Source organism: Varanus komodoensis, unplaced genomic scaffold, assembly GCF_004798865.1.
Source record: "Varanus komodoensis strain SLA01 unplaced genomic scaffold, ASM479886v1 scaffold23, whole genome shotgun sequence".
Classification (NCBI taxonomy): domain Eukaryota; kingdom Metazoa; phylum Chordata; class Lepidosauria; order Squamata; family Varanidae; genus Varanus; species Varanus komodoensis.
The window spans coordinates 9,135,147-9,159,076 of record NW_025335627.1 but is presented as its reverse complement, the minus strand read 5'-3'; the positions used below and the strand labels follow the sequence as shown (position 1 = coordinate 9,159,076).

The 23,930-nt window shown below is 44.1% G+C and overlaps 1 protein-coding gene across 1 annotated transcript in view; it reads right to left on the bottom strand.

The window, feature by feature from the left end:
- TMEFF2 (transmembrane protein with EGF like and two follistatin like domains 2) overlaps positions 1-23,930 on the bottom strand; it is a 241,161-nt gene that overhangs the window by 6,676 nt on the left and 210,555 nt on the right. Inside the window, exons 8-9 of the mRNA XM_044432148.1 lie at positions 3,917-4,040; positions 2,055-2,213 (exon numbers count right to left, since the gene is read on the bottom strand). Of these exons, the coding sequence (XP_044288083.1) occupies positions 2,055-2,213; positions 3,917-4,040 (283 nt within the window). The remainder of the gene's footprint in view (positions 1-2,054; positions 2,214-3,916; positions 4,041-23,930) is intronic.

Genomic DNA, 23,930 nt, shown 5'->3' with positions numbered 1-23,930 from the left:
CTCTCTTCAGAAGGCTCTCTGCCTCCCCTTCTCCACATTTTCCCTTCCACTCTTTCCCTGTGAGGTGCTCGGTGGACACACTTGAAAATGAAATGCTCGGCCGAAGGCACCTGTCATTTCCAAGGAGGTGGGCCCCAGAGCCATTCGTGGTCATGAAAGTTGTGCAGGAGGCTGGGGCTTCCTTTTGTGGCATGCCACCTCCCAGTTCAGTTGTTAAAAAACCTCCCAGCATCAGGAGGATGCCTACAGACACCATGCTGCTCCCACCCCGCAGGTTTTGGCACCTTTAATTCTGCTCCCCTGAATAGACAGGATCCATGTGAAGCCATACCATTTTCTCTATTCACAAATGGCACATAAACTGCATGTTTATGTCCCGAAGCTGACAAACCAGAGTCAGTTGGAAGATTGCTTGAACAACATGATGTAGTGCTCTTTTCCTGTGGAGCGGTTACTTTCCCATCTCCGTCTTTTTATGTACACTGTAGCTTTGGCTGTTTGAATTATCTCCATGTTCCCTGAAACCCACTTTAATATAATGCATTGCTTCTTTGCAGGGGAGGATCTCCTCTTGAGGGTAGGGCTGATGAACTCAGCCTGGTTGAGAAGCATCTCCAAGCTGCAGCAGACATTTTTCTATTATACCTTTAGGCCAGGAAAGGGTTTATGAATTATTTTGTACCTTCTTCTGGCCTGAATGTCACGCCTGTCTTCCATGCAGAGCAAGATGTGGATGCTTAGATATATCATTGTTTTTTTTTTAAACTTTCCATAGGAATGTGATTCCATTTCCCCCATTCCTGCGCCCTCACCATTTTTGGAAAGGGATATATTTTTAGTGCACGTGATTTCCTAGAAGGCTGAGTCATCTTGTGATGTTTGAACGAAAAGCATAAAGAGTTGTGAGGCTGGAGAAAATGTGGAACTTTTCCACCAGGAACTGAAGGGTGTATATTGCTAAATGCCAATGTGCAAGACTATCTTATATGCAGCCTAGCCACTGGCTCCTTCAACCCAGTTCAAGCTTGTTTGACTATTGACAGTTTGGACAGTTGACTCTGGATGCTTTTAGAGGGAGAAGCCGGGAGACTTAGATGGAAATTGCACCTGTAGCCTTCCTTTGGGGACTGTGAATATGCTGACTTTCTACACTTTTGCTCACCATTCAAATAGTGGCAATTTGCAAACCACACTTATGCAGGAGAATTGGTTCTCTCTCTTCAAGCAAATATATCTAAAGCACCAGCTCCAACTTTCTACCACTGGGATGCAATTTCCAGATCTCCATCGTACTGTTGAAGACACTGGAGCAATCTTCTAGGGTGCTGCCATGGAATGCTGGCCAGGCTTTTGGGGTGGTTGTTTACCCACACAAACAGAGCTCAACCTAGGGCAGCCTTCAAAGACATTTGGACTGCAACTCCCAGAATTCCCATCCAGCAGGGTCATTGACTGGGAATTCTGGGTGTTGTAGTCCAAACATGTCTTTAAGGCACAAGGCTGGGGAAGTCCACTCTAGGTAAGAACATTGTCCCTCTGCCTCCAAAGGCAGACTGTGTCAAGGAAACATCTAACAACAGAATTCGAGTTTCAACAGAGGGAGTGTTAAGGAACATGCACACTTGCTGTGAAGCTTAGGTAAGAAGAGAGTTTTGCAGTGTGCTTGTTTATAACCATGAGATGTGTGTCAAGAAATTTCACTTTCCTTATTTTGCAAATCAGCAATGTAGATATTCCAAACCAAGAAGTTAAATACTTTTTGTCACCCAAAATAAGTAAAAGAAGTAATTCACAGCTGTAGTTAAATTGTTAACCAATCTGGTTAAAGAAGGTGTTCCAAAAGTGCAGGAAGTGCTTTTGATTGCATCAATCTTTGCTGTCACTGCTTCTTGGTATTCACCTCTTCCATGCAAGATAATAAAGCTTCCTGTTAGTATTTTTGTGTGGCAAATACTTTATTTTGTAAGGACCTCCAGATCCAAACCAGGGAGGAGGCTTCTGCCTTTCCTGGGATGAATTCTGGCAGTTCCACGACAACTGCAACTGCTACTAACCTTGTAATGCAGAGGACGACAACGCAGATAATAGCAATCTGGATAGTTCCAATCACTGCTGCTATTAAGACGTACTGAAATCGTACAGGGCCTGGAACCACATATAACACGCTGTAGTCCTTCTTTTCACAGTGTTGCCCAGTGTAGCCTGCATCACACCTGGAGCGGGGAAAACAGGGATGTGTTTACTCCTTTGGCTGCCACACTCATTCTTGCTTTGCCCAAGAGAGAAAGGGCGATGCTGCCAGGCCAGAGGGCCAGGCCAGAATGCCCTCTGCATGACCTGCTGGCTATCCAGATGTCCCGCTTGCACCTCAGTGACCTTTGAGGTATGAGGGGACTGCTCTTTTGTTCTTTCACAAGGGTTGCCTACAAATCAAAACCAAAACCCCATGGGAAAAGGCTTCTTGAAGAGGGTCAGTCCATTCTAAACCATGGTCATCCTTCTGAAGTTGATATTAAATAGTATTTCTTTGTATGTTGCAGGGCTTCATACCCCACCCTTCAAGCCATTTGCAGGATGGGCTGCCAAAACAGAACAAGTTAAAAGACACTAGATAAAGATGAAGCAGATAAAATTTAATTAAAACGATTGGGGGTGGAGAGAAAGAAGGCAGCCCTTTGGGGAGAGGTTTCTACAAACACATGGAGTGGTGGTCTTTTTCTTCTTTTTGCCAGACTTTCTTTGGGTGCATTGTGCACAAGCATTTCAACATTAACAAATTCTTCTTCAGGAAATTCTCCATCAGGGTGTGGACAATAAACAAAGATGTTTATTGGCTGTAGGAAGATAGTATCTTGACTAGGAAGAGGCCACACATCCTGCAGTCCCTTCAGTCTGCATTCTCCCTTCTTCAGCTGTTCAGATAAACACAGCAATATTATAGAGGGCCAGTGTTGCACTGGAAAGGGGAAATGGTCTTCTAAAGAACTCGGGAGGGCCAGAATGAGACCCCTGGAGGGCTGGATTTGGTCTCCAGACTTCAGGTTCCCACTGCTGTTCTAAGGAGCTGTCTGAAGGACATGTCACATACTATGATTTTTGCTTGTGCAACAGGGCCAGACTTCCCTGGAAATCAGCTATCCAAGAGGCATCTCATATATTTAATTTATATTCATCATCCTTATTACCTGAACTTTTCCAGAGGAGCTCAACATGACTTACAAATTATTCTTTGGAAGCTTAGTGCAGGGATTGGCAGAAGGTAGCTCTCCAGATGTTTGAGACTTCAATTCCCAGAAGCCCCTGCCAGCATGGCTAATGGTCAGGAATGCAAGGAGTTGAAGTCCAAAACATCTGGAGAGGTACTTTCTGCCTGCCACTGGCTTAGTACAACTAGCCAGCTACTGTCCAAGCTTGCCAATATTTGGCTGTATGAAATACTGAGCTGAAACTCCATTAGTCACAATTCAGTTTTTCTTTCTGGACTCTAACCTTATTCTGCCTCTCACCTTTTTCTCACTTAATGCAATCCCCCTGTCTTCAGCCATTTTGCCACATGGAGAAATTGATGTTGACATAGTTCTTGACTTCTGTTCATGGTGGGATTTCCTGGGACAGTAGCTGTTGTTTGTGTGCAGGAGATCAACAGATAATACCCACTGGGCAAGCCTCTGCCCTGTGCTGCCTTTTTAGGAATCTATTGACAGGCACTGCAGGAATGCTTTTATAAACAGATTAATGCTGCTGCATAATTTAATGCAGCTCCACTACATACATTACGTGCTTCTGTACATAATTTAGATCAGGAATGGCTGGGCGTTCAGCAATTACTGTTTTGCTTGCTGCATCAGGATAACATGGATTAGCAAGTCTGCCTGTTCAGTTTATCATCACCTGCTTGGTTTGGGGAATGTGTTACCTGCAAGATGGTTCCAGCATATTAGCAGACTGTTCGCATTTTCCATGCATGCACAAGCCATTAAAATGTTCTGGACAAGGAATGTAGATTCCCCTGGCGCTTTCTTCCAATTTGTTTGCATTTTCTGTAAATACAGTTGGGGAAAAAAATCAACCTGTAAGGCATTGCAAGGTAAAGAAAGAACACCACTATCAACAACAACAACAACAACACCAGCTGCAAAGCCTTCGCATCAGTGTGCTAAGTGCAAGAAGTCTGAAAGAAACAATTAAGTACAGAAGAAACTACTAAAATGATTTTACACTTTACCATAGGGTATGCATTCAAATAACTGTAATTTGGGAATGACAGAATGTACCACAAGGAGCTTGGAATTGGAGCTGGGATATAAATGTTGTAAACAGCAAGCAAGCAAGCCTCACTAACACTGGGGCTTAAGAGTAGATCACTTTGAATGGATTGCAGCCTTGTTCAATATCACTGCCCATACAGAATCCGCTTATTGCAAAATAACAATTCTTCTTTTCATTTAAATTCCCAGCATAACCTAATGCATAGCAATTTTCACAAAGGTTGGAGTCTGCATTACTCTGAATGAGCTGAAATGTTGGTGGCCCACAAGTACAAGTAGAGAAATGGCACTACTCTCATCCCTTATCTCTTCCCAGTGCCCAAAGGATTGCGAAGGAAGGAAGGAAGGAAAAAAAGAAAGAAAATTAAGGGTATTGCAGGAGCCAGTACAGTTCCTGCTGGCCTTCTCTCATTCCTTCCGAAAAAGACCAGAACCAAGGCTAACGCGAAGCCTTTATCATGGTAAGCTGACTGACTAGGCTGGCTTTGTGGCACTAAGGAAGAGGCTTGCAGAAGGCAAATACACAGCAAAATCCACAGCAAAGACAGAATACTGGCCATGGTGGAAATGCAGTTCGGTGAGTCCAAGTCCATTCCCAGCCAGATGCCTCTGCTCCCTTCCACAGCACATTTGTTACCTCCACCTTCAAGGTGGACCCTGCAATGTCTGACACTTCTTCCTCCATCTGCCCTCTTAACCTGACACTCTGTGATGTTAAATCTGCCCCTCCTGCTTGGTCATTGAACTTTCCCGCAGAGCTAGAACCAGTCAGATTCTCAGCAACTGCCTGGCTTATCTATGGGTCCACTGACCTTGGCATTTCAGTTGTGAATTTCAACCCCACAACTTCTTTCACTTCTGAAGGATAATCTGAGTCAACCAAGTTTGAAGGCGTTATTGTAGGAGGAGTGGCCCCAATCCCTTTGTTTCTCTGCTGCTACCTGCTTCCCAGAGTAAGTCCATGTGACAGATCCTTCTCTGCCACCCAATTTCCTGCACGGACGGGACACAAACCTGTCTCCCTGCGCGTAACCAAAGAGTGAGGGGAAGTTCATGGGGCCTTTGGAGTTCACCTCTTCCAGAATTTCCTCAAAGCTGGATCTGGTCCCGACTAACCCATGCAGGAATATGAAAGGAAGCATTGAGACAGTGCTTGGAACAGTAGCGGGGCATCCCCTTTCATTAGATGTGGGGATGGGGAACCAGTGGTTCTTCAGATATTGTTGGTCTCCATTGCCATCAGCTCCACCCAGCATGGCCAACAGTTAGAATAGAGATAGATAAAGAATTTAATGGTGGGGGGAGCCACTGGATTTCCTTAGTTTGTCCCCCACCTCTGGATTCCTGTCTGCCACCCACAAGCTGGCACTGACTTGCAGCATGAATTGGGCCAGCTCATGGGCTACATCTGTGGAATGGGCTATGATGCGCATGCTTCTTTCTTCATCTGTGATAGAATTTTTGCAAACCAGCCCTGGGAAAGCATGTGACTTTAAAGAGAATGGTGCTATTTGTGGAAGTAGCCATCTGCCACATGGTCTTAGGTGCTCTTTTGTACAGAAATGGCACCTGAAAGGATGTGGCTGATTATTATTACATTAAATTTATATCTTGCCCTAACACTGCAAGGAATGCATGGCTTCACACTACCGATACAAATCTTACCAAACCACACTGTATGGGGTATTTTTTGTTTGCTTGTGTAAATGTATGCATGCAAAACAGCAAGCCAAAAATATGTGGCTTTGCACTATTGCACAAATATTGCTAACTGCATTAAACTCGTGTGCTTCTCCAGACTTGTTTACAAAATTTTAATTTGAAGTTTGAAAAAGGCGTGCATATTGTGCTCTATCTTACAGATAGATTTTCATGAGAAAACTCCAAGCCTGATCATTGGACCAGAAATGGAGCGGGAAATCTAGCAAGCTCAAACAAGCCAGATTTCCTTGCTTTGGTAGATCCTTAGGTCAGGAAAGATGGGAACTGTACTCTAACAACACCTGGAGTGCTACAGGTGTTTCTCACCCCTGCACCTCTGTAACCAGGAGAAGTGAATGAGGACAATAGCCTGCCTTACCATCAGGTGAGAGGATTGTCTGCTATGGCAGGCAGGTGCTCCCCAGGTTTTCGACGGGAGGAATTCTCGGCTCTGCATGCACCTGCTATGCTAGTGAGCTGGGGTTCATCCCCAGATCTGCACCATGGACTCTTCTGGCCTGTGTTTATAATTCAAGTTCCCAAAGCAATATAAAATCCTAAGTTCAAAGAGAAGCCATTCATGCAATTTCTGGATGCATTAAACAAGTACTAAGTGAGTGCACAATATAAAATATTTACTGTTCTCTGGCTGCAATATTTACATTTACGTAATGTGTTTAACTGCCTAAAGAAACATCTGCAACATCCTTACGAATTTTTCAAAAGCGCACAGAATTGATAATTATGCCTTATAAATGCATTCTGAAGCTTTTCGTCTAGATTAAAAAAATGTCTAGGACATGCTTTTTTAAAAATGTGGAACTGACAAATGTGGAGCTGCCTACTTATTTTTAAAAATAAACTGAAGCAACATTATTTGATCTTGTTTCCTTAACTGCATAAAAATATTGCGCATCCAACAGATTCTGTGGAGGGGCATCATAAGTTGCTGTATAGCAACTAAGTTTCACTTCCAAACAGCTCCCCCTTAAGGCAATACTTTCCCTGGCTAATTCACAGTCTTCCCAAAGAAATTGGTGGATGGTGCCGTGCCTTCCCTGGCATTCTTCTGCAGGTAAAGAGCTGGGCTTCAGGAGGCCCCACCGCAATTTACTATATCCTGAGAATCTTTTCCTCAGTTGCACAGGAGACTTTGGTCTCTGAGAAGAACGGGAGGTTCTGAAAGCAATCTGGGATTCCCAAAATGAACTCATGCACATTGCAAAACTGAGCTGGATGGATGGATGGGGCCATTTTCAAAGGAGAAATGGATGCTTTAATGCTTTCTATACCCATTGGTTATTTATTTGTATTTATTCCTGCATTGGCATCTAGAAGATACTAAAAGGGGATAACATATATTTAAAACATTTGCAAGAAAAATGCACATATACTCCTCTCTGTTTCCCTAATGGAGCTTGGGATCCAGTTTCTGAGGGAACATTGCAGCTGTGGAGAGATGGCTCATACTGGGAAGGCCTGGATTGGTCAGTTCAAGGATTTGTGATCAAGCAGGACATGAGTGAGTGTGGGGTGTGTGTGAGAGGTGCAACAGATAATCTGGAATGCTACATAAAGGCAGAGGCAACCCCATCATGGTCCATGAAGCAGGAGATACTCCCTGGTGGTGTTGCAAAAGCTCCAACTTGCGGGTTTCCTCCTCAGACTCAAGTCAAGGACCAGAACATGCAGCATTAGTATGAAGGCTGGTGAAAACGGTTGCATAACAACTCTTCACATTGTTGTATCTGCAGTGTACAGCACAGGTCTCCACAGGGGAGTGGAGTCTGCTACACAGAGTTTCCATCCAGCACCACCAGGGTTGGCTTCTAATTTTTGAGGGCCATGAGGCAAATGCCCTCAATGGCTCCCTCCCTTGTTTTAACTGCCTTTTTACTACTCTCCTCTCTTCAAAACAACGGACCATTCTTTGGAAAAAGCACTTTACTTTGAATGTACATCCATGCACAGAGTAGTTTGATGAACCCAGACTGCAGCCTATTTTTGAGCGCCCTCCTTTTCAGTCTCCCCTCTGGGGAAGGGCAAGCTTCCTAGATCTTTGCAGGCCCCCTAGCAGGCTAGCCCTTCTCTCCCAGTGCCAGGTCATGGGGTCAAGGATCAGGCCCGGCTCCTCCTCCATGTCCCTTCACAGCACTCCCTAACCCTGTTGGTGCTCAGGGTCTGCCTGAACATGTGGAGACAGCGGTCTTGAGATAGCTCTTCCTCCTCCACCACAGAACTCCTTTCCCAGGCCTCATCATCCAAAGAGTCCGTGGCACCCTGGTGGCCAAGAACAGCTGCCTCTTTCATTCCCAGCACTAGCTTTTCTAACCACCATTTTTGCCAGCTGCACCTCCTCTTCTTCCTCTTCCTCAGCATGGTGCTCATCTGCCTGTTTGTCAGGCAGTGAAGCCACGGAGCAAGCAGGCAGGGGCACTGCTTGTCCCTCCATCTAACCACTTCTGTTCTCTCCTATGGAGCACGAAACAGGGGAATGTGCAGGCTGCCATGGGGAAGAGGAGCACAGTTCTGAAGCATCTTGTCCTGGGAGGGGATGGATGCCGTTTGCCCTTGGCACTGGCCCTGAGCACCTGAGAAGGGAAGAGGGGCATTCCTTTGGGCGATATTCTGTACACACCTACTTAATCCACACTGAACTAATACACAAACCGAAATACAGGTATTCTTCGGTACATGAACAGCCCTGAATTTTGTGATACACATACAAAAATGTGCACATTAGGGGGACATACACAAAACTGCCTAGATTAGTGAAGGACACATAAAATGCAGCATATGAAGGAAATTGCTTGCAAAAATGCAGCAATTCAATTTTTTTAAAATCAAAAAATGACGTGATAGTAGAAATGGGACTTGATGCCAAGTTTAAACTAATGACAAAATGAAAGAAGGCCAAAAAAGCTTGGTTTTAGTGGCTTTACCATTATTCTGTAATACTTTTATGATGGCTTACTATTGATTGCAATGGGTTTAAATAATTGTTTTGAACTGTTACACACTGCCTTAGATGTTTTGCAGAAAGGCAATATCAATGTACTTATTTTTTTTTTAAAAATAGCCTTCCGCAAGTATGTTCTACTATGGATATATGACAGGCTTAGAAACAAAATAGGCCATGATTTATTAATCCTCTTTATAATCATTTATCTTATAATCTGGATAGGAAGAAAACCATGAAATTGAGAAATGAACTATCTACTGTCCCTTTTGCTGATTAGAACCTCTTCTACAGCAGTTAGCGACTGAGCACCAAGATTTCCTTTCTTTATCTTATCAAGCATAAAGCTAGAGCACCACAGAAAGCCTCATTTCTAACTACGATCTGCAATTTAACTTGTCCCTGAAGGCAGAAGATGAACTTGAATGGGATGGAAGCTCAAATTCATGCAATTTTAGTAAATTCTAGTGAAATTACGAGGTACAGGAAGCACTTGATAAACTTTGGCCTCAATCCAGACATAATTGCATGCAACTAGGCTTGACTAATAATGTGTGGAGAAAATTGTACACAATAGCTCCTGATAGCCTCTTGTAGCGAAAGTCAGATGGCGCTGCGAATCTTCTTGAGCACTGCGATGGAGCCTGTGTGGGCCTTGTCTTTGCATGCACGTCAGCCCAGTAGATCTACAACCTCACCTGCAGAACACTATTTGGCTGAATATGTCACCACAGGGTTGGATGCATCCCTTGCATCTGGCTATGGACATACATTATGGACACTGTCAATTATATATAAATAGATGGTGTATGGATCATGGTTTCCAACACACAGCGCTCAAGGATTCCCTGGTCAATGACTGACTGACTGAGGATAAATTAACTGAAATTCAGTCCATTTAAAATGGAGATGTCCATGCCAGGGGTTGATGCTTCACCAAAAAGGAAACTAAAGCTCCACACAGAAGATTTAAGGGTGTAGTCAGAGTAGGGGTTTAGACCCTGGACTGACCTGCAATCTCAAGGGACAGCTATTTTATCAGCTCAGGGTGACTCACTCCTAGCGAATGTTGACTCTGAATGCCATGATAACCTCATGAGAGCCAGTGTGGTGTAGTGGTTCAGAGCATGGGACTGGGACTCAGACGATCTGGGTTCTAGTCCCCGCTCAGCCATGGAGCCAACTGGGTGACTTTGGGCCAGTCACAGACTCTCAGCCCAACCTACCTCACAGGGTTGTTGTTGTGGGGATAAGATGATGGAGGAGGAGAATGATGTAATCTGCCTTGAACCTTTGTAGGAAAAAGGCAGGATATAAATCGAAAACAAACAAACAAACAAATGGCTGCACTACTGTAATGCACTCTAAGTGGAGTGGCCTTGAAGACTTCGAAAACCTCACTTCGTTCAAACTGCAGCAACCCACTTAGTTATGGGTCAACAGGAGCGTGTGAATCCTAAACACTGTTTCCCAATTCTGGGACACAAATAAACATGCTCCTTAACATTTGGAAATCTTTGGCTTGGATTAATAATTCTGCAACCCTACTTTATTGGAATCTAGATGTGTAGGAGCGAGGGATGATACTTTTTCAGCAGTCACAATATCACTATGAAATGCTTTCCCTCGCTGCATCTGACAGGCTAACCCTTTTATAATCTTCCGGAAGCTGATAAAATTGGTCCCACTGCAACCCAAAAAGGACAACCAGTGTCAGAGCACACAGGAGCAAGTGACTGTTTGTCAGGGAATAGAAAGCCCCAGGTGCCGGGTTCAGAGATGTGTGTTGTGTGGCACCTTTTTGCAGGCCTGGAAGCGGAGAGATGTACACCCCCCTCCTTCCCCGCACAGACCACCCTTGCCTGAAGAGCTATGAAGAAAATATTTCTGCTGATTGCACCTGGTCATGCTCATCAAATACCTGGGTAAATAATTAATGATTAAATAATCGATTAACCATTATCCAATGCTCTTTGCTTTAGAACAGAGATCTCTCTAAAGACACAATCCTACGAATGTTTAGATGGAAAAAAGCCCTATAATTCCTAGCATGGCTAACTGAGGTATGCTGGGAGTTGCAGGAATGTTTTTCTCTTTTGTCTCCTCTTGCTCAGGATAACACCCTTGAGCTGTAAACCTTCATTTTACAAACAGTGCCAGGATGGCCTGTCTTTTCCTTCTCCGATAGTAATCTCCTAAAGCGGCAAGGTCCAGTCTGTTTCATCCAAAAAATTGTTAAAGATTTTTAAGATGATTAAACTCTCCTGAATCCCTGGAGTTCTGCACTTTTAAGATCTGCACACTGAGCCATTCTAAGGCCCTTAACAGGTGTTTCAGCCTAAGAGAGGATAAATCCAGCATGTGTGTTTACACCTCCGATTTTTCAACTGAAGCAATGGGGTCGGGCTTTGCCTCTCTCAGCAGCAGCCCTTTTCAGGAGTGCAGAGGCTATATGACCACTTAGGTCAAGGCAGTGAAGATTGATACCTTCATGGAGGGTAGGGAGCCTGCAGGGACCACGGGCACTTGTGGCAATTCTGGAAGGCATCATGGACCACACCACAAAGTGGCTCTCACGGGAGTTGTGCCAGAGAAAAGCCCAAATGACTGAATATAAGACAGACAGGCCAAAGCATTTCTCTGAATGCACAGAAATGTGCTCTCTCTCTCATTCTCTCTGTCGTGTGCACACACATGCACGCATGCTCACACCAACCCCACCAAGAACATCAGGGGAGAGGGAGGGTTCTTCTGCATCTATTTGGGGGTGCACTGGCCTCAAAGGCAGCACTTTTGCCTTCCCATCCCCTAACAGATCCCTGTTTGGCAATATAAATTGCAGATATGCTTTCCCCAGACCTAGATCAGGACTGCAGAGGAAGATTGATGCCACACTAGGATCCTGGTCTGCATCAGAGACTCTGTGCTTACGTAATAATGATGAACTTGTGCTTTGTCTCTGAGGTGCCATCAACGGCCCAATGGGGTGGTCCCAAAGACTACATGGGACCTATAACAAGGGCAGAGACCCCAAAAATCCCCCCCAGCTCCAAATGGGTCCAAAGTTTCTGGATTAGTCTGCTCCAGTTTAGACAGCTTTGGCGAATCCTTGCTTTGCTTTGGAGGGGACTAAATACCTTGGAAACATGCCATTTGGTTTCATATTTAGACTTCTTCCAAAGCAGGTACCCACCCTTACTTTCTAGCCATCCTTTTTCTGAAGCTAATTGGTACTGCCAAAGCTGACAACACCAATTATCTGTTCATGTAAATCTTTCAGATTGAAGTCTGTGGGCAGGGACTATCCTGCTTTATCTGTCTTATGTAAGCCACTCTGGGAGTCGTTTCAGGTGAAGAGTGGGTTAAAAATACTTTGAATGAATAAAACTGGATTGAATCTGGATTCATGGTAGTTTGATGGTGCTGGTCGAGGTAGACATCCCTGCCTTGTCTGTCCCACAGCTGCGCTCCCAGTTCCCTGGAAATGCTGCATCAGCTCTGCAGACCCTGATGAATGGGATGGATTGGGGTGTGTGGGGAAAGGCAATCCCCACAACCAGAGGCTGAGGATCCCTCCCTCTTGCAGAAGGCAGCTCTGGTACCTACGCCATATAACACATGCATTGCTGTGCACAGAATTCACCTGCTGCATTCAAGGATCACTGAATCAAGGCTTTAAGCACTCCCTCAAGCATCCAGAGATGGTCTCTGTCCATATTTGCCTGACAGTATGGAAACAGAGTGAGTCAGAAGGGGTCTCTTGGGCCATCTAGTCTGACCCCTGGCTCCAGCCGGCTCCGCTCATGACATCCCCACCATGTGCATGTCAAGCCTATCCTTGAACACCATCACCAATGGGGGTTCAACTATCTCCTGTATGCAATGGTCTGTCCAAAAAGGAGTCTTCCTCTTTAATATTAAGGGACTAGAAAACACATCTATTTTCATGAAAACCAAGATGTACAAGAAAGCTAGCAAGGGCAGCTAAACTGGACAATGTACGGTGAGCATAAAACTGGAGGAAATGGCTTTGCAGGTGGACATCAAGATGGATTTCTCCATTTCAAAATCTCACAGCATAATCCTACTATGTTTACTTGGGAGTAAGACCCCTGAGTTCAAGGAAATTCTCTGCCACGTGTGTATAGGATTGCAGGCTTAGTCACTTAATGTTACCATTTCAGCCAAAGTCTTTGACAGATTTCCCTGCCCTTTAACATAATCTGGTTATTCAGGAAACCAGATTTTGTAGGCAGCATATCCTAGACATGAGACAGAAGGCTTGGTCTCCGCTAGTACCATCACATCAGTAAAGGGCAAGACTAAAGAATGAACGTCACCCTTACGCTTTTTTCTGGCAGAGGTTTGCAATTATTCATAGAGTAATGCTACAGATTATGATTCCAACATTAATAAAATTGCAGTTACATTGTGCTTGACAGATCCTCTTCAGATACCAGGATTTCCAATGTCCTTATTAGACAGGGTAGAATTATTTCAGCTTTGTTGAAGTGAGCCCGCCCCATCCCCCTCGCTGTGGGGAAGGCAGTCCTTTGCTCAAACCAAACTTATATGGAACTAACCCTGAAGCTTCAAAGCCTAGTGACTAAACAAGGCTTGCTGTGAAAACAGCTTTATCTAAGTTGTGTCATTTTGACACATTAGCAATTATCTTGTGTTAGGGTTGTGAAGAAAAAACATCACTTCTCTCTCATGCTACTCATCTTATTAACCTTCCACAATGAACAGGTGAGAGGCAACACCACAAAAGCAGCTCCTCTGCCATGACAATTCCAAAGTGAGGGCAAAAGGGGTTCCTCAACAAGGACCGTAAGCGTGAGTTCACATGTGCACACTTGTCAGTGGGTGGCAGCAACACGCGGAGGGGAAGGGAGTGTATACTGTGGAGCCAGTGGCACGCACAGTAGACTGGAAATGCCTGCATTAGGAATGGATCATCAGTGCCCCCACTGTTATGGGCTGCAGTTCTTAAATGTTTGACTTGGCTTTGGACAGCCCTACTGCTGATCCACATTACCACTGCACCCCATGTGCTATGATTATGTTGATGCGATTCCATTGCTTTTATGTCTCTCCTTTTCCCTCTTGTGAGGGATCCAAGGAAGCTAACACGGTCACATTTTTGCCTCACACAAACAACTCTACGAATGTGCTGAGCAGAGGTTTCCTCTTTGGACCATTCAAAACTGTTTTCCTTGCAAAGCATTCTTTATCGACCCCAAAAAGCACTAATCACCCAGAATGAACCTCTGAGCATGCACAGAGCAGTCTGTTCAACCCAATCTAGTAATCGCCTCCAGGAACTCTCCTTATGAGCATGCCTGGGGCCCTTCCCTTCAGGAGGGACCTTCTGAAAGCGAGCACACCTCCTTTCCATGTGCCAGTCCTCTGGCTGGGCAGTCCTCCTCTCCTGATGCTGTGTCACGGGGTGAAGAGCCGGGACTGCTTGGTCTGTGTCTGAGAAGCTCCCATGTTCAAGGTCCCCTTCCAAAGGGATGTATATCTTGAATATCCCCATGAACTGACTCCCCACCTGAGGAGACTGGCCTTGAGAGAAGCACCCTCCCTTCCTTCATCTCAGTGTCTCGGCTTTGCCCATACTCTCAAATTCTCTCCCATTCTGGTTCTGATTCTGATTCTGAGTAATCCCAGCCAGCAGTCCTTGAGGACGGGCACCCAAAGCAGCCCTCCTTCACACTCCCAACAGTGAGGGAGGCTGGGTCTGAAGTCACCCACTGACCATCACAGCTGAATGGGAATTAGAACCTGGCTCTCCCAGAGCCCCAGTCCAACACTTTGAGCATCACACCACACTGGTGCCCTGACAGGAGCATGCAGGTGTGCTTTTCTGGCCAACTAGGCATAAGCTAGCAGTGCTATATCAGAATTAGGGATGTAGGAGAATTTTATTTCAGTTTGTTTTTATCAGGGTTTAGCCAGTTTGTATCTCCCTGGACTGAATGGAGACTCAGATGCAATCTGTGGTTGAGATCTATATGTTTCCAAGTTTACAAAATGATTTGTAGACCATCCAAAATTTGTCCACTAGCATGTGTAGATCTGAAAAAAAAATCTACGTATTCATTATACAAATATATTCAAGGGGAGAAGAACATGTGCCATTCAAAGATGTACACAACCGAAGTGTGCATGTGGTAAAACATTCATGAATTCTCATGCAAAACTAAATGCAAACAAAACTTCCAATATGGTTAGAACTTGAGATGCACTGAGCTTTGAAGGGGAACTTGGAGAACTTTAATGATCTCAGAATGTGCTTGCATACACATATACATTCAGAACATAAATTCCTCTCATGATCGCTGACAGATTAATCAGATGCTAATTTCAGTCAGGCACCAACTACATCCATGAGTATTTTTCAAAAGTCCACATTTTACCGCACACATTTTCAAATGTATGCATGCTGTGATGCCCATGCCATTGGTTCTGCAAATTGCGCTGCGAGCTTGGAAATGCACATACTTTGACCAAATGCAAACAGATCTATCACGCTTGTGCACACGCGTGCGCACATACACACAGCTGAGAAGGAGACAGAATTAGTTGGCTCAGTGGTAGACCTAGGTTTCACTTTGTAACGTGTGGAAGGTGCCTTTATTTTAAGTTTAGATGTAGCTACTGCCTGAATGAAATTGACATCTGATTAATCTGTCAGCTAATAAGTCACAGCTTGTTAGCTCAGCTAGGTTCGGATGATGTGATAAATCATGTTTCAGTAGCTCATGGTTCAACAACAAGCCACACACAACTCATGCTCAACCCTTGTGTGCGTCTGAACCCAGCCTTTATGACAACCTTCTCCAACTTGGTCCTCCAGATGTGATGCATTATAAACCCTCTCACCATGGGACTTGGAATCCACCTTTTAACCATGATCTAATCTGTGAATGGACATTTTATTGTCAGAACAACCTTTCCATGATCTGGTAAGGTGAATTCTTTTATTAGGACTTTTAAACATGTTCTTGGTGAGAAGAACACGGTGTCTCCTCTTATCAGAAGAATGAGTGATTTCTTCCTCTGCTATCCAAAAGTCAAAATAAAGGAAATGGAAAGGGCTACATAATGTGCTTAATGGCCTTAAGCCAGAACACCATCAAACAGCATTAGTGCACTGATCATAAATGAAACTTTTCTGGTTTCAGGCCAAAACAGGTTCACATGACTTGGTGAAAGTCATTTTAGTTGAGAAACGTAGTTCCAGTTAGCCACTGTGAAAAAGCTGGAGGAGAAAACACTTATGTCATTCTCCTTATTTCAACCATAGACTCACATTAATTTGGGCAGGAACTTTTAAAATGTTGTCCACATTTCTGAAGAACAGTGGCAGATTCTAAGATAAAAAAAAAAAGAGAGGACAAGTGGAAACTCTAAACCCATCATCCATTTCCCAAGTTTGGAATGTAGACATCCTTCTGCACACTGAGTTCTGGATGACACACCTTGGGTAGATTCACACAAAAATGTTATTGTGTCATATCCTGCATAACATGCCAGCACTTTCCTCCCCTGGCTTGCAAAAGCTAGCATGCAACGCACTTCAATTTGACGCAACAGCAAGTTGTGTTTGTACTTTTAAGTACATCTCATTTAATGGTTGGACAAGACCGATGCTCAGGCACCTATGGAAGTGCACTGTTAAGGGTGTTCTACATACAACCTGCTCCCCAGCAGTTCTCGCATTGCAGAACCCTCTGGAGTCAAGGCTGCAGTAAATGAACTTCGCTGGGAACAAATTACACATTCAGGCCACATGTCTTTATTTATGTATAACTTCAAGTTGGTATCACTTGCAAGAATTAACTCATGTCTGGAACATATCAATGCAAGAATTGATCCAAGCACTGTGTTTGCAACCTTTGGTTGATTCTTGCGGTGCTGGCATAAAGGGATGGGTAGAATCCCCAAGATCACATTTTGACCGTGCTATTATACATGTAAAAATGTAAACAGAACACAGGTTAGGCTTCAAGGTGTACATGCTAAAATGCATCATCAGGCTACACTTGCAGCTAACCTGGTTAGGACACCTTCAGGTAAGAAAATAAGGTTCAGCCCAACACTAAGCCTATCCCACTGGTTCTAATTTTTTAAAATATATCATATAATCTATTTTTGTATCAAAACATCCTGGTTGCTGCAGAGTATGGAAAACAGCTTATTTATATGTAGATGCAGCTATATGACATTTTCAAATGCCATATATTTGCATATGAAGGGTTCTTCTGCCCTATGTTTCTTGAGTAAATACATTCTTTCTGCAGCTTCCATGATAATTGATTCAAAAACAATACTTTAAACAACATTCATAGTAGTAGCAATGATAATAATAGTTTAAATGTTGAACACTGAAGTTATGCCTATCACTGGTAGCTTATGGACTGTCATTTTGATGAATGATCATACCTCTGATGCCCTGCAGAGCACAAAGACCAAAACTGCATGATCTGAGGATTTCATAGAAAATGGACAGAGGTAATCCGTTATATATATAAATATTTACAGATCAACTCTGAAGCATGTTATAGAATCTTTGTGGATGACCTAAAAAAGGCCAGAGGTCAGATTCATTTTAATCTCTCTCTCTGTCTCTCTCTCTCTCTCTCTCTCTCTCTCTCTCTCTCTCTATTTATTTATTGGCACAAGTTTTAGAGGTGAACCTGCCCTCAAAAAGGGCAAGAATTTGTTCAAGAAGCTATGCTTCAGTTCCTACTTCCCTCAATTATCTTGTCAAATATATTCCAGGATTTCTGCACAAGACTAAGAAAACGAGCACAAAGCAATTCTGTTGGATGTTTCCAAGAAAAAGTAAGAACAGTGCAGTCAGCTTGGACATAAAAACTGGTCACCTAAGTCTCATTTCTTTTAATTTGTTTTCTCTAAACAGGATTAAATTAGGATATTACCTAGTATTCCTAGCACTGGGGTTGTGATTTTCCCTTTCCATGCTTTCTTCTAGTATTGCCAGGCTAAAAAAATTTGCTGCCTGGTAGGGTTGGTGGGGAGGAGGAACAAAAAATCCACCCCCCTCCCATGCACACAAGGGCAGGATTCACACAACATGATAAGTGCTGTATAAACCAGTGGTGGCTTGTTGCGTATGGTTAATGTACCATGCTGCTGGGTTTGGACACCAACACAAGCCATCCCAGGCTTTCAAGCCACCGTGGCCTATTTTGTTGTGTGAACCCAGTCAAACTTAAAATGCAAAGTACATAAGGCCACCAAGTTTATTTTGGAACTTGAAATGTAGTGTCCCAGAAGCCTGTCTCTCTTCAAACTTAAAAATACAACAAGAAAAAAATGACTGAAATGCATTATAAATGAATGAATAAATAAAATGACTATTTAAGACGACTAACAGTTTAAATAAATGATTAAAAACTGTCTGAGATGGCTATTTCACTTTGCCTAATGATGGGCTGTTTCTGTTTTCATGCACTGGTTTCTGATTGGCTATAAACTACAGTTCTCCATTTTCTCAGAAATTGGAAAAACTAAAATGTGGTTTAGCTTTGGTTTACTAAACAAGATCTTAAGCATCACATCACAGTTCACCATTTTGGGCATAAGACAGACTCTTGGTTACATTATGCAGGATTAGCATGCAAAGTATAAGGAAAAGAGGGTTTGATTCTTGTTCCTGGACTGCTAAACCATTGCTTAATAAGCTGGGAAAATTAATCCTGGAGTGATTTTCATTTTCTGTCATCTTAACTTAACCCTGGAAACCCAATTATCCGTAATTCACAATAGCTTCATTGCACTGCTAAGGCTAAAATTTAAAACTGTGATTTTTAACCAAAGCTATGTATGGTGAAACATAGTTAGAGTCATTGAGACTGATGCATTTTTAACTCTGGCTTCATCTTAAAGCATCTGAGAGCCAGTGTGATGGAGTGGTTAAGGGCACAGGACTGGGACTTGGGTGATCCAGGTTCTAGTCCCCGCTCAGCCATGGAGCCAACTGGGTGACTTTGTGCCGCTCACCAACTCTTAGCCCAACCTACCTCACAGGGTCCTTCCTATGAGGATAAGTTTGGGAGGACTAAGCTGGCTTGAGTTCTTTCTAGGGAAAAAGGTGGGATATAAATACAATATATTTATATCCAAACAGATCTTAGCCCATCTGTTTTGCATTTCTGCCTTTGTTGTTACATAGGCTTCAAAATAGAACTTGCCCACCTCCACATCCTTCACATTTGTTAGCTGTCACTCATACCCTAAACTATACCATCTACCAGGGGTGGCCAGGCTTGCACAATGGAAGAGGCACATACCGTAAATGCCAGATGCTTGAGAGTCTCAAGTGGATGCCCATGGGCAACAGTGGTGGTAGTGGCCGGCTGCGAGTGGACAGCCACAAGTAAACTCAATGAGCCACATGTGGCTCATGAGCCTCAATTTGGCCTTCTCTGCCCTATACTGGTAAAATGACACAAGGCCCAGTCCTTCATGCATTAACTGTAGAAAAATGGAACCATTAAATATGAGACTGGAATATCACCTTTATGATGATCAATGAACATTCCCGGAACCCCTGTGAAGCCAGTGGGACAGCCCCCGTGCAAAAACTCCCCCATTCAATCCAGTGAATGACGTCTATCCCTGGGCTCATTCCAATCCACGTTAGGGATGTCTGTGTTGGGAATGGTGGGAGATTCCACCAAGTTTCCATTCTGATACAGACTCACCAAATTTACACTTCCTGCATCAATATGCAAATCAGAATGCAGATATCCTTCCTGAGTCACATTCCTTCACATTTTGTGATACGGTATCCCAAACATGAGATGTGTACAAGAAACATGGACATTAGCAGCAGTGGTAAAGCATTTTAGAAGGAAAAACTGACTTCAAAACATCCGTGTTTGTACAAAATCCTGTGCAAAATATGTATGTTGGGAGTATGCACACGCTTCCATCTAAACTTGGGGCTGGGGTGAAGGTGGGAAGTCACCCAGTGATGCAGAAATGTGATGGAACACACCAAAGGCTGGAGAAGCTGAGTGAAACTAAAATGGGCAGATGGGTCTTTTCCAAGGCTATATTCGCAGCAGGTTTGTGCATCATCATGTACACAGATCTCTGAATCAGGATTCATGTCTAGAGCTGTTGTGAAGGCACAAAATGCAAAAGGCAACAACAAAAGCCTCTTCAAATCTCCCAAGAGACTTTGATTTAAACTACCCTTTAAATCATTTTCCAGAAATGCACATTTACAGATATGGAAATCAGAGAAGCAAGGGAGCATTTAATAAAGAAGACCCGGCGAACATCTCAATCTAACAAAAGATCAAATATCTCCCATTTCTCATACAAAGGGAGCTTGGTTCATGAAGGAAAAATGGAGGAGGTGGTGGTGGTTGGAGTGGGGGTGGGGGGAGCCGGGAAAAAAAGGATGACCAGTGTGGATGCTGGTAGATAGCATCAAATGTGACAAATTGGCTGAGCTGACAGAAAGTTGATGAACTCTTTTGATATGACCCTAAAAATAGCAAGGGGATGCTTGCTTGCTGACACTTCTTTAATGGCAGATGGATATGCATGACCTAACTTTTAAGACGAGTGTCAAGAATATTGATGTGTGGAGTATGGAAGATCATTTTGCTGGCACTGCTGCAGGAGACGGTTTGCATGATTAATGATGTTTCTTGGGTTTCTTTCTCCCGCGGGAAGATATGGGATGAACCTCTGCCACCCTGAAGGTACAAAGGATTTCTGGATGACAGGGGCGGGAGATGGCTTTGCCCTCAAAGAAAATGCCCTTTCTCACGCTGGGGAAAAAGAACGGTCGCAAAAAGGTACCGATGAAGCGGATGGCCAAGAGGATCCTGCCTGTCTGCCTGTGATGCGCTTCTCTCAGTGGCACAAAAAGCGCCCTCAGAATGCTAAATCCAGGCATGTGATGCTCGGAAACTGGATGTGAGGGCTTTGTGCCTGCTTGGCTCGAGTTTCTGCCTGTCAGGAGGAGATGGCAAGATCAGGTTTGCTGGCAGGTTGCCAATGCAAGCAGCGTGTGGCAGGGACCTGGCCGTGATGCCCCATTCCCCTGCTCCCAAAATATCATGCCCTTGATCTGAATCGGGGCGGCATGTGTTTGCACAGGAGGAAGGAGACCTGTCCCTCGTGGCTCTGCTGGATGTGATAGGAGGACACTTGGCTTGGCCCTCAGGATGGACATTGGAGAGGAATAAGACTCCCAACAGTGCAGACAGAAGGAGAAGGTGCGCTCCAGCCTCTCCCCCACCCATCACCCGTCACACTCGCTGTCCTCAACCCATGGAGGCAACCATCTGATGGGGATAAGCTCATGCATCCCTAGAAGCTTTTCGCCAAAGCCAGAGCACATTTCTCCTCTTTTTGCCTCTAGCATTGCCTCCATGCCCCATGGAAGTCTTCCCCAACAGATGTTGTGCAGATGTTTTGGATGGCCACGCTCTGCCATGCTCGCTAAGTCTGATGAGGGTTTTAGGGCAAAATCTAAAGTGAATCTGGGGTGCTTCCTTAGTGGAAGCATCTGGGCATTCTAAGGGAGTCCAAAGGGGTGTGAATGAGGCTTCTGCAATTTCCCAGGGGAATTCTGCACATCTGCAGGTTGCCACTTTGATTTTACCTAAAGTGAATTTGGAAGCTCAACTGGAGTTTCTTCCCGAGTGGCAAACAGCAGAGACAGCAATAGAGTTATTTAAGTACAGAAAAAAAGAGTCCATTTTTGCATAACATAATGAATGAATGGACACAAGGGATTTGTCAGTGTACTTGTAGCATGAACTGCTTTGTAAAGTGTGAGCAGAAAAGTAGCACATCTATAACAACAACAACAACAACAACATAGGTTATACTGAATGCATCTTCATGCAACGCAGGTCCAGTTTTTACTTGGACACTTCCAAGACATGTTTCAGTGTGACCGGGTATGGCTTTGTTTATTCCATCTCTGTGTGTGAACTGCAACCAGTGGAGATCCGCATCAGCTGCTCTGGTTTGTTATGTTTCCATGTTTTGGCTGTCCTTAATAAAAAGGAAGCTGTTTATCATCCTCCTTGTGTCTGATCTGGGAGCAGAATGCATTGGGGCATGGAAGCCTGGGCAGGCACTCCACCCTGGGACACAAAGTCGAAGAGGAAATACGGAAATAAACAAATGAAATTCCAGGAGAAGCTGAAAAGTAAAAAAGACTAAAGAAATGCAGTAGAGTTGCTCACCCCTATTCTAAACCTAGGCATTCAGGCACACCAGTGGTGAATAATTGGGAAAACCCTGAAATAAACACAAAGCTGCTTGAATTGGTTGACAGCCCAGCATAACAGACTGGCAAAAAGTCAGCATGGGTGACGCAAAAGTCAGAATTAATCTTGCACTGACTGAGGGTGCTTCGAATGGGAGGTTTTACATGCCCGCCGCCAAAAAATGCCTCTTTGCAAACTGGATGTGAAGGATGCCACTTTACCCTTGCAAGCCCTCTTGTGCTTTCCCACCACATCTTCCATCCTGTTTCTTGCTGTAGATGGAATGCCTGCACGGCGCTTTCTGCAGGCGAGCACCCTCTGCTTGAAAGCACCCTGATGCAAGCAAGCATGTGAATGAACCGTAACAGCCAAAACAACAAGGAAACAAGTTCATGATCACAAACAGAAGGGAAGGGCAGAGAGGTACCCAGTGCTCCTGGGAGCTGCATGCAGGGCAGGTGCGGGTCTTGCTTCACTGAGTGCCAGGAAAGGACTTGTAGTAGTTGCTGAGACAGAACAGGGCCAGGAAGGTGTTGGATGGCATGAACACTCAGCAAGCAGGTGAGGATGAGGAGTGGTGCAAGAACATTAATAATACTATTTCTATACCAAATATAGCCAAATCTCTCCAAGCGGTTTACAAGAGTCATAGAATCATACAGTCAGGTTACCCATCCAGATTGTAAGCAGACATGACCCTGCTTAGAACCCAAGATTTGACAGGATCAGGCGCTTCAGGCTATACAGAAGCTGTAATACTACTAATACTAGTACTATTAATAGCAGGACTCTCATCAGACTGCATGAGAGAATGCTTAGTGTAGAATCCATGGCATGAAACAATAAAAAGAAGGAGACATGAAAATATAGCAACAATAATAATGAACATGCAGCTCTCCTTGGATGTGGGGAACAAAGCTAACTCTGCAATGCTCAGCCATTATGCCCTCTTCATCGTTATCCAGGGCAGACATACATGGGCTACGTCTCGATTTTTCTTCAGCATGCTCTGATGTTAGGCTAGGAAACTCAGACTGTGCTGTTTCTATCGCAGCTCATGAAAATGTTTGAATGATCAGTTGTGCCTGCAGTTGCACTCCAACCAGTGTCTTGACAAACTTCTCAGAGCTGAAACAAAGGATAATGCTATTGATCTGACTTTTGCATTTTCAGCCTGTTTGTACCAAGATCTACTGAGGGGGAATCGAATCCTCTGTCTCTTTTTTCCTCTACACATTTATAGTGGTTGACACATATAAATTCATCCTTATATATAGGCGATCCGGCTCAGGACTAGGTATGAAGGATAGGGTTAAAGGTGTATTCCATTTGGGAGATGAAATCTCGACCAGCGTTTCGGTTTGGGCCTGGCTGATTTCATTCTGTTTCCCATTGCTGGGGCTGACGGAAGGTGTAGTGGGTTGATCCAGTGCACGAAGCCGGAAAGTGCAAGGAGGGGAAATGTGCACATATTTAGAAGCTGGGAAGTAAACAAGGGGAAGCTTGCACAACAGCAGGAAGGTGCTCTGAGGAAGAGCCAGGAAAGATAACTTGAAAGGAGGACACTGATAAGTGTTAGCTTAATACCTAGAAATGAGTGAAAAAAATCACATTGTCAAGTGGGAGAGATTGTCCCCCTTTTCCCCTTTTTCCTTGCTGCTTATGAATTACTCAAATGGGCTCCTCTTCTGCCTTACTACCATTTCCATCCCCCCCCCCCCCGGT